General features: G+C 31.8%; 4 protein-coding genes across 6 annotated transcripts; 1 reads left to right on the forward strand and 3 right to left on the reverse strand.

Annotated features, from left to right (window-relative positions):
- Nucleotides 1-1,293: 1,293 nt before the first annotated feature.
- LOC127253459 (GLABROUS1 enhancer-binding protein-like) lies at nucleotides 1,294-3,045 on the reverse strand. The gene has a single exon (XM_051278075.1). The coding sequence runs from the start codon at nucleotides 2,991-2,993 to the stop codon at nucleotides 1,782-1,784; it is 1,212 nt and encodes a 403-aa protein (XP_051134032.1). The 5' UTR covers nucleotides 2,994-3,045; the 3' UTR covers nucleotides 1,294-1,781.
- Nucleotides 3,046-6,011: 2,966 nt separating this feature from the next.
- On the reverse strand, nucleotides 6,012-7,505 carry LOC127253461 (oxygen-evolving enhancer protein 3-1, chloroplastic-like). Its single transcript, XM_051278077.1, has 3 exons — nucleotides 7,212-7,505; nucleotides 6,455-6,750; nucleotides 6,012-6,319 (listed from the first exon to the last, which is right to left on the reverse strand). The coding sequence occupies exons 1-3, from the start codon at nucleotides 7,459-7,461 to the stop codon at nucleotides 6,221-6,223; spliced, it is 645 nt and encodes a 214-aa protein (XP_051134034.1). The 5' UTR covers nucleotides 7,462-7,505; the 3' UTR covers nucleotides 6,012-6,220.
- A 1,401-nt stretch (nucleotides 7,506-8,906) lies between these two features.
- Nucleotides 8,907-11,284, reverse strand: LOC127253458 (pyruvate, phosphate dikinase regulatory protein 2-like). Of its 3 annotated transcripts, none has more exons than XM_051278074.1 (5): nucleotides 11,155-11,258; nucleotides 10,570-11,073; nucleotides 9,964-10,300; nucleotides 9,332-9,634; nucleotides 8,907-9,255 (listed from the first exon to the last, which is right to left on the reverse strand). In XM_051278074.1, exons 2-5 carry the CDS (start codon nucleotides 11,050-11,052, stop codon nucleotides 9,152-9,154), a joined length of 1,227 nt encoding a protein of 408 aa, XP_051134031.1. In that variant the 5' UTR covers nucleotides 11,053-11,073; nucleotides 11,155-11,258; the 3' UTR covers nucleotides 8,907-9,151. The 3 variants fall into 3 exon arrangements, with proteins under 3 accessions (XP_051134031.1, XP_051134028.1, XP_051134030.1); XM_051278071.1 differs by having other exon boundaries at nucleotides 8,908-9,255; nucleotides 11,151-11,284; XM_051278073.1 differs by having other exon boundaries at nucleotides 8,908-9,255; nucleotides 10,570-11,091; nucleotides 11,151-11,264.
- Nucleotides 11,285-12,448: 1,164 nt separating this feature from the next.
- LOC127253463 (protein translation factor SUI1 homolog 2-like) lies at nucleotides 12,449-13,616 on the forward strand. Its single transcript, XM_051278079.1, has 4 exons — nucleotides 12,449-12,488; nucleotides 13,020-13,228; nucleotides 13,425-13,478; nucleotides 13,572-13,616. The coding sequence occupies exons 1-4, from the start codon at nucleotides 12,449-12,451 to the stop codon at nucleotides 13,614-13,616; spliced, it is 348 nt and encodes a 115-aa protein (XP_051134036.1).
- Nucleotides 13,617-14,181: the final 565 nt, after the last annotated feature.

Consider the following 14,181-nt stretch of genomic DNA (forward strand, 5'->3'; position numbering starts at 1 on the left):
ACAAAAAGTGAAGTCAGACCACAAATTCAGCTGCATATAAGGCATAAAGAAATTGAAAAAGACAATAGAAACCATATAAAAGCTCATCCACAAGGGGCTAATACATTTTCCATGTGAATCAAAGATCTGGCTCGAAAAAGCTTTCCAAAATAAAGAACTCTAGCCGGTAAACTAGGAAAAGAAAACTCACAAATCACAGGTCAAAGAAAAAAACAAAATAATGTCGATAGATTCTTAGCAAGCATTGAGTAAAATCACCCAATCAAGAAAACGGAGGAAAGAGTAGATAACATACAACTTTTGGTAGAAGCGAAAATATAATAAATGGAAAAGCCAGACAAAGTGAGTCGAATGCCTAAATGAATTAACGACAAAACTTTCAGGATTATCTTTGTCGTATTCAACCGAGAAAATGCTTTCAAGTTAGAAACGAAACTAAAAAGCGCATATCGCCTTAAATGACCTTAAAACTAAAAAGGCACAAAGCGCATACCGTTATAAAGCCTACAGACATTGCAACAAAAATACGGCATTCATCACTGCAAAATGACATTTATAACTTCACAATCAGATAAACTCAACGGTTATAAGTTATAATGAATCCAAATCAGATATCTATGTAACCACTTACTTTAATGGTACACCAAGTAAAATGCACGTGGGCGCACACCGTTATAAAGCCAAGAAACGGTGCAACGGTGGCATTCACCGCAAATCACTTTCATGGCTTCACTACCATAAAAGCTCAACAGTCATAGCCAACGAATCCGAATCAGAAATCCGTCTTAGGATTCTTACCACATGCTTTTAATGGTACTTGAACTAAAAGCACGTGGCGCATACTTGCGCAACAAAATGGCGGCATACACAGCAACTGAAATTCATGATTTCACTAAACTCTCAACGGTTATAAACTAACGAATCCAAATTATGTATCCATCCTACGATTCTTACCCCGTGCTTTAATGATACTTGAACTAAAAAGCACGTACACGTTGCAACAAAATATCCGCATTCACAGCAAATAACATTTCTAGCATCAATATCAGATAAACTCAACGGTTATAACGAAGTAATCCAAATCAGAGATCCATCATACCCCACACCTTAATGATATTTCAACTTAAAAGCAAAATGGTGGCATTCATAGCAAATGAAAATAATGACTTCACTATCATAAAAGCTCAACGGTTATAACGAACTAATCCAAATCAAATATCCATCATACCCCACACCTTAACGATACTTGAACTTAAAAGCACGTTGCAACAAAATGGTGGCATTCACAGCAAATGAAATTTATGACTTCACTATCATAAAAGCTCAACAGTTATAATGAACTAATCCAAATCAGATATCCATCTTGCCCCACGCCTTAACGGAAAAAAATGGCGGCATTCACCAAAAACAACATTTATAACTTCACAATGGGCTAAATTTTAGCGTTATAACTAATCCAAATCGAATATCTATCTCACCCCATGCTGCCACGTTTCATTAACCGACAAGAAACCAATTCTATCCATGCATATATTCCCACAACAAACAAATACCCCGACAAGTTCGACAACAATAAAAACTACCTTAATTAAGACCACTTGCCCTGAACATGCTACACACAAATCATCATGTAAGAAAACACTTAAACTGAACAGCACAGAGCTGAGAAATCCACAATAAAGTACCAAAGTCAACTAAACTAAACGACGAACATCATTAGCTTGCAGTATCCAAGTTTCTACCTCAATGCTCGGTAGAATTCATCCTCCAAGAGCTTCCTCCTACTCCGACTTCAAGAAATCCACAACCATCTTTGTCTGCTGCACCATCAATTCCAGCTTCCTCAGGTGCACCTCCAGCTCCTCGATCTTCAGCCTCCGCCACTCTCCCCCGCAGGCCTTTCCGTCCCACCCAAACAGCTGCTGCCCATCCTTCAGCACCTCCTGATGAACGGTCATAAAGTTGGCCGACTTACTCTGACCACCATTCAGAATGTCCATACTCAAAATACCCGAGGCCATTATCTCGGCCTCATTACTCGCCTTCTTCTTCCTCTGCGGTGCCGATTGTCCAGAATCTTTGGAAGTAGAATACGGCTTTCTACCCCTAGCCTTTCCTGTCTCGTTTCCCCACAATTGCTTCGACAGATCATAAGCCTTCTGGTCGTGAGACTTCGAAAAGACCCTGTTTTTCCCATCCTTCTCCTTGTTCCGATTGTTTTTGAACTTCCTTTTCATCCTCCGGATTTTCGCCAGCAGCTGAACCCTCGACACTTTCACATGTAAATCTCCTTTGATGTATTCATGGAAGTTGTCCAGATCAGACAGCGCATCAGCTCCAACCGTACTTCTGTACTCCATTATGCCTTTCAGAAGGAAGATCTCGTCGTCTTCGCTCCACAGCCTCTGAAAAAGCTTCTTCGATTCTTCCCCCGATTTCTTCTCCAGAATTTCGACTTCTGGATCAGCGTCAGGTTGGGGTTGGGGTTGGGATTGAGGCTGGGGCTGGGGCTGGGGCGCCGGCACCGGCACCGGCACCAGCGCCGCCTCCGGCGGCTTCTTCTTCTTCCTCGCCTCCGGAGCAGCAGATTCCTTATCCTCAGCCGGGCGCTTCGCGCCCGCCGAATTAACCGGAGCGACGGCCTCCGGAGCCGCTGATTTCGATCTAGGGTTTTTACCAGCGCCGGAGGGTTTGGAAGCAAGTGGCTTCACGGCGCTGGGGTTTGGATCGTCGGATTCCGTCTCCGATTCCTCGTCATCGGAGGAAGATAATAGATTCTTAGAGAATTTGCCGGCGGATTCCGGAGGGGGCTTCTTCTGGACTACCAGCGGCAAAGACGACGACGACGACTTGTTCTTCTCAATTCCGGCATCCTCCGGTAAGGAATCGGTGTCGGAGGAGCTGCCGATGTCGGATGAAGAGGAATCCTCTTCCTCCTCGCCGGAATCGGAGTCGAATTGGACGGACTTCTCGGGTTCCAGATTCTTCGGCATCTCGATGATATCGAAGAGCGCCGGAGGGAAATTAGGGCAGAGGTTTTAGGGATGGGGAAAAAATGAATACGTAGAGTGGGTATTTATACACATTTTTTTATTATTATTATTATATTTTATTTTTATTAAGAGGGAGCCGTTGTAAATTGTAATCCAGGCTACTATTATTTAAATACGTTTGTAATATTTTTTGTATAACAATAATAATTTCGTTCATTTTAGAAATACATGGTAATATTTTGTGTAATATTTTGAATTCATTTTATTTCAAAATTAGGCTAAATCTGTGAAGAAGGAAAGTTTGGAAATATTAAAACATCACTTCACTTATCTTTTAAATATAAAATTAATTTATATTAGAGTATTATTTCTTTTAATTTAATGTATTTATTTTATTATTTTCGTTTATTTAATTTAAAAGTATTTATTTTTAATTATAGGAAACATAATTATATATAATATCAAAATGTATATCTTGTACAAATTTTCTTTTATCATTAGGAACAAAATTGTGAAATTCATCTCATATAATCTTAGTAATCAATAAAATATTATTACTTTATTTGTCCGACTCTAAGAATTTTATTTGTCTTTTGCGTCATTTTACTTAACATTAAAAATATTTTTATATTTTTATAATGTTTTTTACACAAATATCGTTATAATAGTATTATAAAATACTGATAAAAATATTTTTGTATTTTTCCTTTCATTTGTATTACATTTTCGTATAATAACTACTAATATTTAAAAATCTAATACGCGAAAGGACCTTCAAAATTGAACGAAAGTAGTATTATTTTTCGATGAACTAGGAAAAAACTAAATGTATATTTTCCATTGTACCATTGGTATGGATAGAGTTTAATAAAAAAAAAAATATATACATATAAAAACAATTGATATTTTAAAAAAAAAAAGAAAAATAATGCATAATTAAATTAGAAGCAAAATCTTTTGAATCAAAAATACCAATGGATAATGTAGATAAATAATATCAAAATTTTAAAAGATACTATCTTTAAGTATATATTGAAATTTGTTTTTTTACTTTGACATTTTCTTATATAAACTAACGATTGAATAAAATGTATTTAGAGGGAAAATAAAATTTTGAATGATAAAAAATAATGGCAAAGTTGTGCTTAGCTGTATATTTGAAATTTATTTTTTTTTAATAATAAATTTTAAATTAAATATATTATTTGATGTAATATACTAAAAACAAGTAAAATTGTACTTAGTTGTATATTTTGAAGTTAATTTTTTTTTTTAATAGTAAAATTTCAAGTAAAAATGTTATGTGACCTAATATATTATAAACAAACAAGAATGTGCTTAGTTGTTTGAGAAATTAATTTTTTATTTTGAATAGTAAAATTTTAAATGAAAATATTATTTGATGTAATATACTAAAAACAAACAAGACTGTGCTTAGCTGTGTCGGGAATTTTTTTTAATAATAAAATTTTAAATAATACTACTATTTGACGTAATATAGTAAAAATAAAAAAGACTCTGCTTAGTTGTATGTGTGGAAATTAAATTTTTTTTTAAATAGTAAAAAATATAAATATATTATTTGATGTGATATACTAAAAACAAACAAGACTGTGATTAGTTGTGTGTTTGGAAGTTAAGTTTTCTTTTTTTTTTTTAATAGTAAATTTCTAAATGAAAATATTATTTTATATAATATACTAAAAACAAAAAAAAACTATGCTTAGCTTAATGTTTGAAGTTAAATTTTTTTATTTTATATGGTAGAATTTTAAATAAAAATATTATTTGATGTGATATACATTAAGAAACAAATATTACTATATTTAGCTATATACTTGAAAGTTAAGTATTTTTTTTTTAATAATAAAATTTTAAATAAAAATACTATTTTGTGTGATATAATTAAAACAAACAAGACTGTATTTACCTATATATTTTGAAATTAATTTTTTTTTTCTTATTATTATTTTCAATAGTAACACTTCATATAGAAATATTATCATGTGATATACTAAAAAATAACAAGACTGTGCTTACCTGTATGTTTGAAAGTTAATTTTTGTTTTTTATTTTTATTTTGAATAAAAAAATTTTAAATATAAAAATTATTTGATATGATATACTAGAAATAATAGGACTGTACCTAATATACGTTTGGAAGTTAATATTTTTTTTTATTTTAAATAATAAAATTTTAGATAAAAAAAATTTATTTGAGTGATATAGTAAACAATAACAAGATTGTGCTTAATTGTATGTTTGGAAGTTAGTTTATTTGTTTTTTTTTTATATAGTAAAATTTTAAATAGAAATATTACTGTATATAGTATTATAAATATAAATATATTTTTCTAATCTAACATAAAAACATAAATAAAAATATTTAATTTAATACTATTTTTAAAAATTATATAAATAGTAGAGACAAAAACAGACAAATAATAATTTTCTTCTCGTTCTATCAAATTCAAACTATGAAAAAAATAAAAAAAAAAGGATTACCTAATATTTTTACAGTTTGATTTTTATTAGTATTTATTTATTAATATTTTGTTTAAATGTTAGTCTGATATGATACTCTTATTCATTTTGTATTCTACAATATTTAAAATAAACATTTTTAATATAATATTTATTGCATGCAAAATTGAATTATATAGTTAAAAAAATTTAAAAAAATAGTAAATAGACATTATAAAATATATGCTTGGATAAATTAAAGAGAAAGAAAATGTCAATGCAGTGTCATCTTTAAATCGAGATATTTATTTTAAGTCTATCCCCTTAATTAATATATTGCTTTAATTGCTATTTTATAGTTAGAATTTATAATTGAAAATGAATAATTTTGGAAAATTAGTTACTCATTTAATTCACCTTTTCGAGTCATTATTTCAAAAAAAATACAGCAGGACTGAATTTATTAGTATGAAAAATAGGCATTTTATTTTATTTTTCATTTTTAATAATATTGTAATACGATATTTTATATTAAAAAAAATTATTACAATCATATGGGACTAATATTAGAAATTCTATCATAATTTTAAATTTGAGCATGTTTAAATAAAAATTACACTAATATGAGTGATTTCAAGAATCCTCGTGTCTTATCTACACAGTACATACACAAAAAGAAAACTCACTCTAATTAACATATTATTATTATTATTATTATTTATTATAATTTATTATTATTATTATTATTATTATTTAAATAAATCTCATCCAAGCTTGGCCAAGACATCGCTCAAAGCCGACACTGTCTGTGAGTAATACTTCTCGGCGTCGGGACTACTTTTAATCTTCGCTGCATGATCCAGCTGTCATATTTAAAAAGAATTGAAAAATATATATATATAAATTCCCGGGACACATTTCAAAATTTAAATAATAATTAAATACGTTTTTATTATATAAAATGATGAGAATTATATAAATTTAATTTAATTTCTTACGTCGGAGATTGTCTGGAAGAGCTTATCGGTGAGGGCTTTGAGGGACTTTTTGTCGTCCTTAGACTTGGAAGAAATAACGGTGTTTAGGTCGTAACGGAGGAGCTCCGCCTTCAAACGGAGGTCGTTTTGCACGTACGGCCACGCCTTCTTCTCGATTTGTTGTTTTACGTTTACGATATCTTTTGCTGACTCCTTGGCCCGCTGTGCCGCCTCTGGTGGCGATAACGCCGTTATGAAGAACCGGTCCTTTAACGGGAGCTCCAAGTCCCGTGGGATGTCCGAATTAAGTGTTCCGGCTGCATGGTTAAAAGTGTGTTTGTTTTGGGAAATTGTTAGAAATAAAAATTTTGATGTGAAACATAAAAAATTGTATAAAAAATATAAAAATAATAAATAAATATTAGCTTAGCATTAGCATGTCACTAGTTTCAATACTAATAATAATACTATTAATAATAATAATAAGTCAAATTATTATTATTATTAAATAATTATTGTATCTTATGTTTTGAGTAATGAATATGTCGCAATTTAATTTTTTAAATTAAAAATAGACATTGAAAGTGATGGTAGTATTCTTTTTAAAAGAAAAAATTACGTCTAAAACAAATTTAATTAAAAATATTGGTTTTATTTATTTAGATAAGTATTTTGAAAATTTTGTAAGTTTAATAATTATTTTAATTAAAAATATTTATTACTAATTTTATGTGAAAATAAATAAATATTTGATATAACAATTTTTTAAACGGCTTACGGAGTCCGCCGGAGGGAGGCGGCGGCGGGCCGATCTTGATCGACTTGGCTTCGGCGAGAACAGCTTGGACGAACGACCCAGACGCGATCCCGGCGGCGACCAGGCCCAGCACGGCTCGGCGGCTGCTGCTTGTGTCGGCGTCGGCGCGGACGGTGAAGGCGGCTGGCTTGGCGGGGGAGTGGAGTTTGGCGTCGGCTAGAGGTTTGGAGGAGCCGAGGAAGGCAGCCTTGGAAGCCAGAACATGAGCCATTGGAGCTGATCTGCGGCTAATGTGGTGTGGAATTAAGATTGTAAGAAGGAATTGATTTATTATGATGTAGAGAAGAGAAATAGGCTTATCCGGGTTTGGATATGCTGTCGACCAATTGTATTCACCGATTTTGACAGCGTGGATTCTGCTCCACTCTCTGACTGACACGTGGACTCAGATATTTGTTCGCCCGTTCACTGTTGCCATTGAAATAAAAAACAACTGCAACGACTCAAATATATTCCCTCGGATAATTAATTGTTTTAATAAATAATTTTATCGTTTATAATTCTATTACTTATATTTTAATAAATTTGTCATTACTATTTATATTCATCCCATCATTACTATTTAAATTCATATTAATTTTATATTAAAATATTATTAATTTTTAATTATCAGCAAAATAATATAATTAATTTGGACATAACTCAGTAATAATAACAATAATAATATTCTATATCTTTAATTTTTTTGCAGATAATTTTTTTGGTATAAAATTTTCTTATGTATGTATATATATTGTTTATAGTAGTTTGGTAGATTAATAAATTAATAAAGTTGTCAATAAATTGATGGATGTATTTTTAATGAAGATTAATGTCAACCAATTTATACATTTACTATGACAGTTCAGTCTGGTATAAGTTGTTAATAATAATTACTAGTCCAACATATATTTTATATTTTATTTTTTTAAATAATGTTTTAATAAATATTAATGTCAATTGTCAACCAATTTATACATTTACTATCACAGTGGACTTTAATAAACATATTTGAATATATATTTTAAACAATATATTTATATATATATTTAAAAATGTATTTGAAACTGTAAGTATATTACGATAAATATACTCTCTTTATCTCACATATGGTAAAACATAAAAATAAAAATGAATAATATTAAATAAAATAGATTGAGAATAAGGTGATAACATGATAGAAAAAGAAATGTATTATTATTATTTTTTTTAAATTTGAATAATGTGATGTAATAAGATGAGATAAAATTAATTAACTATTTTTTATTTAAAAAAATTATAGAATATATAAAACAAATCGGCATGGGATATCTAGGCCTATGCCCAAGCTTTAGAAATTTTGGATCTTTTTTATGTTTTTTATTTTTTATTTTTTGTTTTTAAAAAGAGAAACAAAATAAAAAATATGCTATGCATATATAAAGCAAAGTTTATAAAGGCTGTACAATGAATAATATTACTTGATTTTATTAATATATATTTTTTATTTTATTAATATTTATCCATGTGTAGCTTACTTTATTGACATACAATAGTAACAATAATAATAATTAAAAAAAAAATTAAGTTAAGTTTGTTTGGTTTAAATGTGCAATAGCGGTTTGAGTGATTTAAAATTATATAATAGCTAGTAATTTAATTTTATATTTTATGAAAAAAATTATAATAAGTTTGCTTACCTATCATATTTTTTGATGACACAATTTTTATAAATATTAAAAAAATACAATATTAGGGCGGTCGTCGCAACCCAAGCAAACCCTATAGATACAACAAGATCTCAAACATCTTCGAAGTAACTAAACATGTCCATTTCCTACAACACCACAATCCTATATTTCTTCGACACAACTCATTATCCACAGTACTCGTCGAGACGAGGAAAATGCTCGAAAAACCCGAAACATTTTCGCAACATTTTCCTAGTAGCGCCGCGAAATCCTCGGCATCGTGCACTTGCTCTTCCTGTCATGGTAAAGCCTCAGCAGAATCGCAGCCGTCTCTTCAATCGCCTTCCCTGTAACCTCTGCGATCAAATCAGACAACAATCAACTGTAAGAATCGCGAATTCTGTAAGAAATTTGTCGCGAGCAGCTGCTCACCTATCACAGGCCAGGTCGGATTCTGACTGAATATTCGACTCGCATAGTCGAGCTCTTTTCTAACATGATCCATATCCGAGTACCCATTCCATGTGTCTTCGCCGAACCCCATTGTCTTAGCACGAGCCCGTCTGATCGTGTGCAACACGACCGGGTTTATAGTCAACGCAAACACCTTCTCCGGATCGACCTCGAAAAGACTCCTCGGCAAGTCGACGTTCATTACAATCGGTACATTTGCCACTTTGTATCCTTTTTGCGCTAAGTAGATCGACAACGGCGTCTTCCCCGTTCGCGACACGCCTATTATTTCATCAACAATCGAATAAATATTATTAAAAAATACAATATATAAGACTAAAAATACAAATTAACAAAAAGGAAAAAAAAAAATATCATTCTCTCTACGATTCTTCGTATCTCACGGCAAAAATACCGACAACTTTAAATGCTAAACAAACAGACTCAGTCTTTTGATAAATTTTAAAAAATTCGTCTATAATTTAGAAATTGCATCATGAGATATATTTATTTCGCAAACTCGGCTTGCAAACAAATGCTAATTTTTACTAATGAAGCCTAAAATCCTATAGACAAAGTTAAGTATAATTCAAAAAAAAAAAAAGTAGCACCGGTGAGGATAATGTCGGCATTGCGAAGATTTTCCGGTAGGGCGCCATCATCTTGCTTGATTGTGAACTCAATTGCTTCAATTCGATTGAAGTACTCCTCCCCGAGCGAAGATGTCCGGCCCGGCGCCCACCGGGAAAGGCCCGATGGCGAGACACCTAAATGGGTGGCAATGGACTCCGTTATGGGGCCAAGAACGTCGAGCGACGTCACCCCCCAATGGTCGCAGGCTTGCCGGGCGGATTCAGCCATCGATGGATCGGCTAGAGTGTAGACGAGCATCGCGCCTTCCTTTGCGGCCTGAGCTACGACTTCGAGCAAGCGCTCGATGTCGTCGATCTTGCCGGAAATGCAAGAATCGAACATTAAGGTATAAAAAATTATGTAAATCAAACAAAATATCAATAATTATTATTATCAAAATATTTATTACTATAAGATACTAATCGAAGGATTGTTACCCTTTTTTTTAATATTAGAACATTTTACTATTTCTATAAATTAAGTATACATATTATAAAAATAAATAAATTAGATAAATAAACACACAATTCAAAAATCAAAATCTCGGAAGTTAGATGAACCAGAGTGTGAAATGACGAGCTTACCCCTGAGAACAGATGCGTGCTGACGGCGCATCCCCGGTCGACCAAGCAGTGCTCGAACTGCCCCAGCGCCGCGTTGACGGAGTTCTCCACCGTCCACCCCGTCCCATCGGAGACCATGTAAATCGACTTCGCCGCCTCCTTCACCTGCTCCCCGTCGCTCCCGCCGGGAGACGCCGACTCGCTTTCGTAACCGCTCTCGCCGTCGCCGGCGGCGTCGGCCGGAGAATTAGGCGCCGTCCTCAGATCCGCCGGTCTCTGAACCGTCCGGTTCAGTTTCCTCCCGGACCGAACCGCCCGGGCCCGAGACCACCGGCTTAGCCGAGAGCTCGATTTGATCCTCCGACCGTGGGGTTCGCCGGGAGAGAGCGGTTCAGAGCTAGCAGGCGACGGAGCGCAGGAATTGGACTGCGGTGAAGGCGTGGCGCCCGCCGGCGTCCCCGCCGGCGGGATGCTTGATAGAGATAACGTTGCGGACGAAATCATTGCATCAATTGATTGGATCGCCTGCGCGAACTCGAAAACCTAATTTGGATTCTTAAAATTGCCCCAATTTATTGAACCGTAAGAGATTACCGACTTACGTACGAGCCGAGTGTCGTTTTCCGACCGGTGACTCGTCGAATGACGTCAGCTTCCGACGGTCACATGACCTTATCGCTTGCGCTGATTTTAAGCGGAATTTATGAAAAATATCAGCGAGGGTTTAAATATTACCTAATCGATATTTTAATTAACATTTTATCCGAATTTTATCTTTTATGCTATGATCCTATAAAAAATTATCATTTTGTACAATTTTTTAATATATATACAAAAATATCTAATATTCAAATTAAAATATTATGTTTTTCTATATTATCGATAAAATAAAAAATATTTTAAATTAAAACAATAAACAAATAATTTCTGGCACTATTTTCTCCTACGGGGTGGGCTTTCACTTGGGGTGAAAATTTTATGATCGTTGGGCCTAACTAATGGGCCCTGAAGATTGGGCCTTTTTTTAGAACCCAAATACTAATCAATTTTGACCCAAAAATAATTTTAGGATAACATTTTGGAAATTAGATTTAAAAAGAAAAAAATATATTAAGGGTGTGTTTGTTTGGGGGTTTGGATTTTGAGTTGGGATTTAAATAATAAAAATTTTGAATTTGAATAGTTGTACGATGTGATATAAATAGGGTTTGATGTGATGTTTTGAATGTAAAATTGATTTTTAGTATAATATAAAAAATGAAAAATAGGTGTTTGATTTGATATTTTTGGGGGGAAAAAATTGGATGAATAGTGAAAATCCACCAAAATCCTTCAAACAAACACACCCTTAAATATGCATAAATTTAATAATAAAATTATGTAATATATAATATAAAAATAAAAAGAAACTGTATCTTAAAATTTTGAGATGGATATTATTAGAATGTATCAAGTGAAGCATAACCATTTAAATTGGAAGATGGAGGGAGATTTGTGCAGTTATTTTGTTTAATCTTAAATTTGTTTCAGTTTTTTCCTTATCGCAATAACAAAATTTTAAAGTTTGGAATACCCCAAAACTTTTACATTAGAGGTAGTGTTTAAAATCTCCATTTGAAGAGGTAATTCACACGATTATCATTAATTTCATTAATGTGTTCTTTCGATCGTGATCTTGATTTTATCTTTGTTCTCGTTTTTCTTTTTTCTTTTTCACTCTCTCTCTATATATATATATGTTATATATATATATATAACAAAAGGACAAAAAGATGATGAGATTTTGTAGATTGTCCATTCTAATAATTTTTTTTTTTTTTTTTTCCCAATTAACGATCATCGGCAAAACAGACGACCTCCACATTTGTGGTTCTCCCCGAAGTCTCATAAGTCGACGTTCATGTCTGATCTTGGCGGCATCCAGATTCCAAGTGCTTTTGGTAATAATCAATAAAACCATGAAAATTTCAATATATACAAGAAAATTTATATAGCTTATTGGTTTTTTTTTTTTTTTTTTTTTTTTTTTTACATGCAAGCTTAACAATTCATTATAAAAATATAATTTTTATTCAAAACAGTACATTCAAACACACCAAGTAAATATATTCTTATATTTTTGTTTGATATATATAAATACACAAGTAAACCCGAATATGAACATACAAATTGTCAAGAAAAACTAATGGTTAATAGTATATAAATGTCTTTTTATTTTTTAGTTTTTTCAATATTTTTACTATATTGTTTCATAATTTTCAATGAGAATATAACAATTTCATTTTATACAAAAATATTGTATCCTACAACTATTTTACTACAAAAAAAAAAGAAGATAAAAATATCAAAATCTATAAAAATATATAAAGAACATGAACATAAAATAAAAGATTTAATTTTTACGGCTTGTATGTTCTTCCCAAGTTGCATCAAAGATTGATATAATGAATGCCACTGATTTGGTTGTATAGATCCATTTGCGGATGCAGATGCAGCAGAGTCGGGAGGTCCCGGATCAAAAGAATACGTTCATATCCGCATACAACAGCGGAATGGTCGAAAAAGCTTGACAACTGTTCAAGGATTGAAGAAAGACTTTAATTACATCAAAATTCTCAAAGATCTCAAAAAGGAATTTTGTTGTAATGGAACTGTTGTCCAAGATCCAGAAATGGGGCAGGTACGCCTGTCCCCCTTTTATATCTCAATTCATTTTATTACAATTTTATTAAGATATCTTCTTCTTTTTTTAAAGATTATTCAAATTTATTTTCTTTATCATTTTACTCTTATTAACTCGTCTGATCAATAGTTGTACAATTCATTTGTTTTTATAGCTCTATTGATTCATATTTTTTTCGTATGTTTGCATATAGGTTATACAACTTCAAGGAGATCAAAGGAAGAATGTCTCGACCTTCCTCGTTCGGGTACTTTAAAATTTCTAAATACTTATTAGATATATGTGAACAAATCGAACAAAGGTCATGGCTGACTTAATTGTAATTGTTGTCTTGTCCTAGACCGGCATTGTGAAGAAGGAACAAATCAAGATCCATGGTTTTTGATCATGCCATTGGAAATTAAGGCCCCATGTTTCTTGAAGCTTTTGTTGACCCCAATTCTCTAGTATTTTTTGTGTAAGTTTTTCTTTAATTTTTACAATGATTGATTGATCTCAATTGTAAGAGTGACACATTGTCTTCTTTTTTCTTTTTCTACCAGGTACATTTTATGTATATTACATTGCACATAGAAATCATAGTTTTATGTTTAAGCAAATCGTAAAAGAGTTTTCAAGAATGATTTGTATTGTTTGTATTTTGATTATTTTTTTTATGTAAATAATATATACTATGATGTTGTTTAGTGCTTTAGTACAATTTTTTGTATATCAGTTTCATTACAAAAGAAAGAAATCGAAAACAATTTTAGGGTGTGTTTTCTTAAAAATTTAAAATATTATTGGTTTTTTCTTAAAAAATTATTTAATATAATATTCTTATTTTCTAATCCAATTAAACTATGAGAGAATATAATAAAAGTGTGTATATTAAAAAAGAAACATAATGAGTAAATAACAAAAAAATGATAAAATAAATAAATAAAAGTGTATTTTAGAGGTTACTAACA

Source organism: Andrographis paniculata, unplaced genomic scaffold (assembly GCF_009805555.1).
Source record: "Andrographis paniculata isolate CXL003 unplaced genomic scaffold, ASM980555v1 Contig50END, whole genome shotgun sequence".
NCBI lineage: Eukaryota > Viridiplantae > Streptophyta > Magnoliopsida > Lamiales > Acanthaceae > Andrographis > Andrographis paniculata.

Excerpts from the sequence above, each read along its gene's own strand:
- LOC127253459 (XM_051278075.1), bottom strand. The coding sequence starts at position 2,993 with ATGCCGAAGAATCTGGAACCCGAGAAGTCCGTCCAATTCGACTCCGAT.
- LOC127253461 (XM_051278077.1), bottom strand. The coding sequence starts at position 7,461 with ATGGCTCATGTTCTGGCTTCCAAGGCTGCCTTCCTCGGCTCCTCCAAA. Across the intron at positions 6,751-7,211 it reads GCCTCCCTCCGGCGGACTCC|CCGGAACACTTAATTCGGAC; the intron begins GTAAGCCGTTTA and ends TTAACCATGCAG. Across the intron at positions 6,320-6,454 it reads TCTTCCAGACAATCTCCGAC|CTGGATCATGCAGCGAAGAT; the intron begins GTAAGAAATTAA and ends TAAATATGACAG.
- LOC127253458 (XM_051278074.1), bottom strand. The coding sequence starts at position 11,052 with ATGATTTCGTCCGCAACGTTATCTCTATCAAGCATCCCGCCGGCGGGG. Across the intron at positions 10,301-10,569 it reads GCACGCATCTGTTCTCAGGG|ATCGACGACATCGAGCGCTT; the intron begins GTAAGCTCGTCA and ends ATTTCCGGCAAG. Across the intron at positions 9,635-9,963 it reads TGCCGACATTATCCTCACCG|GCGTGTCGCGAACGGGGAAG; the intron begins GTGCTACTTTTT and ends ATGAAATAATAG.
- LOC127253463 (XM_051278079.1), top strand. The coding sequence starts at position 12,449 with ATGTCTGATCTTGGCGGCATCCAGATTCCAAGTGCTTTTG. Across the intron at positions 12,489-13,019 it reads CCAGATTCCAAGTGCTTTTG|ATCCATTTGCGGATGCAGAT; the intron begins GTAATAATCAAT and ends TTGGTTGTATAG. Across the intron at positions 13,479-13,571 it reads TCTCGACCTTCCTCGTTCGG|ACCGGCATTGTGAAGAAGGA; the intron begins GTACTTTAAAAT and ends GTCTTGTCCTAG.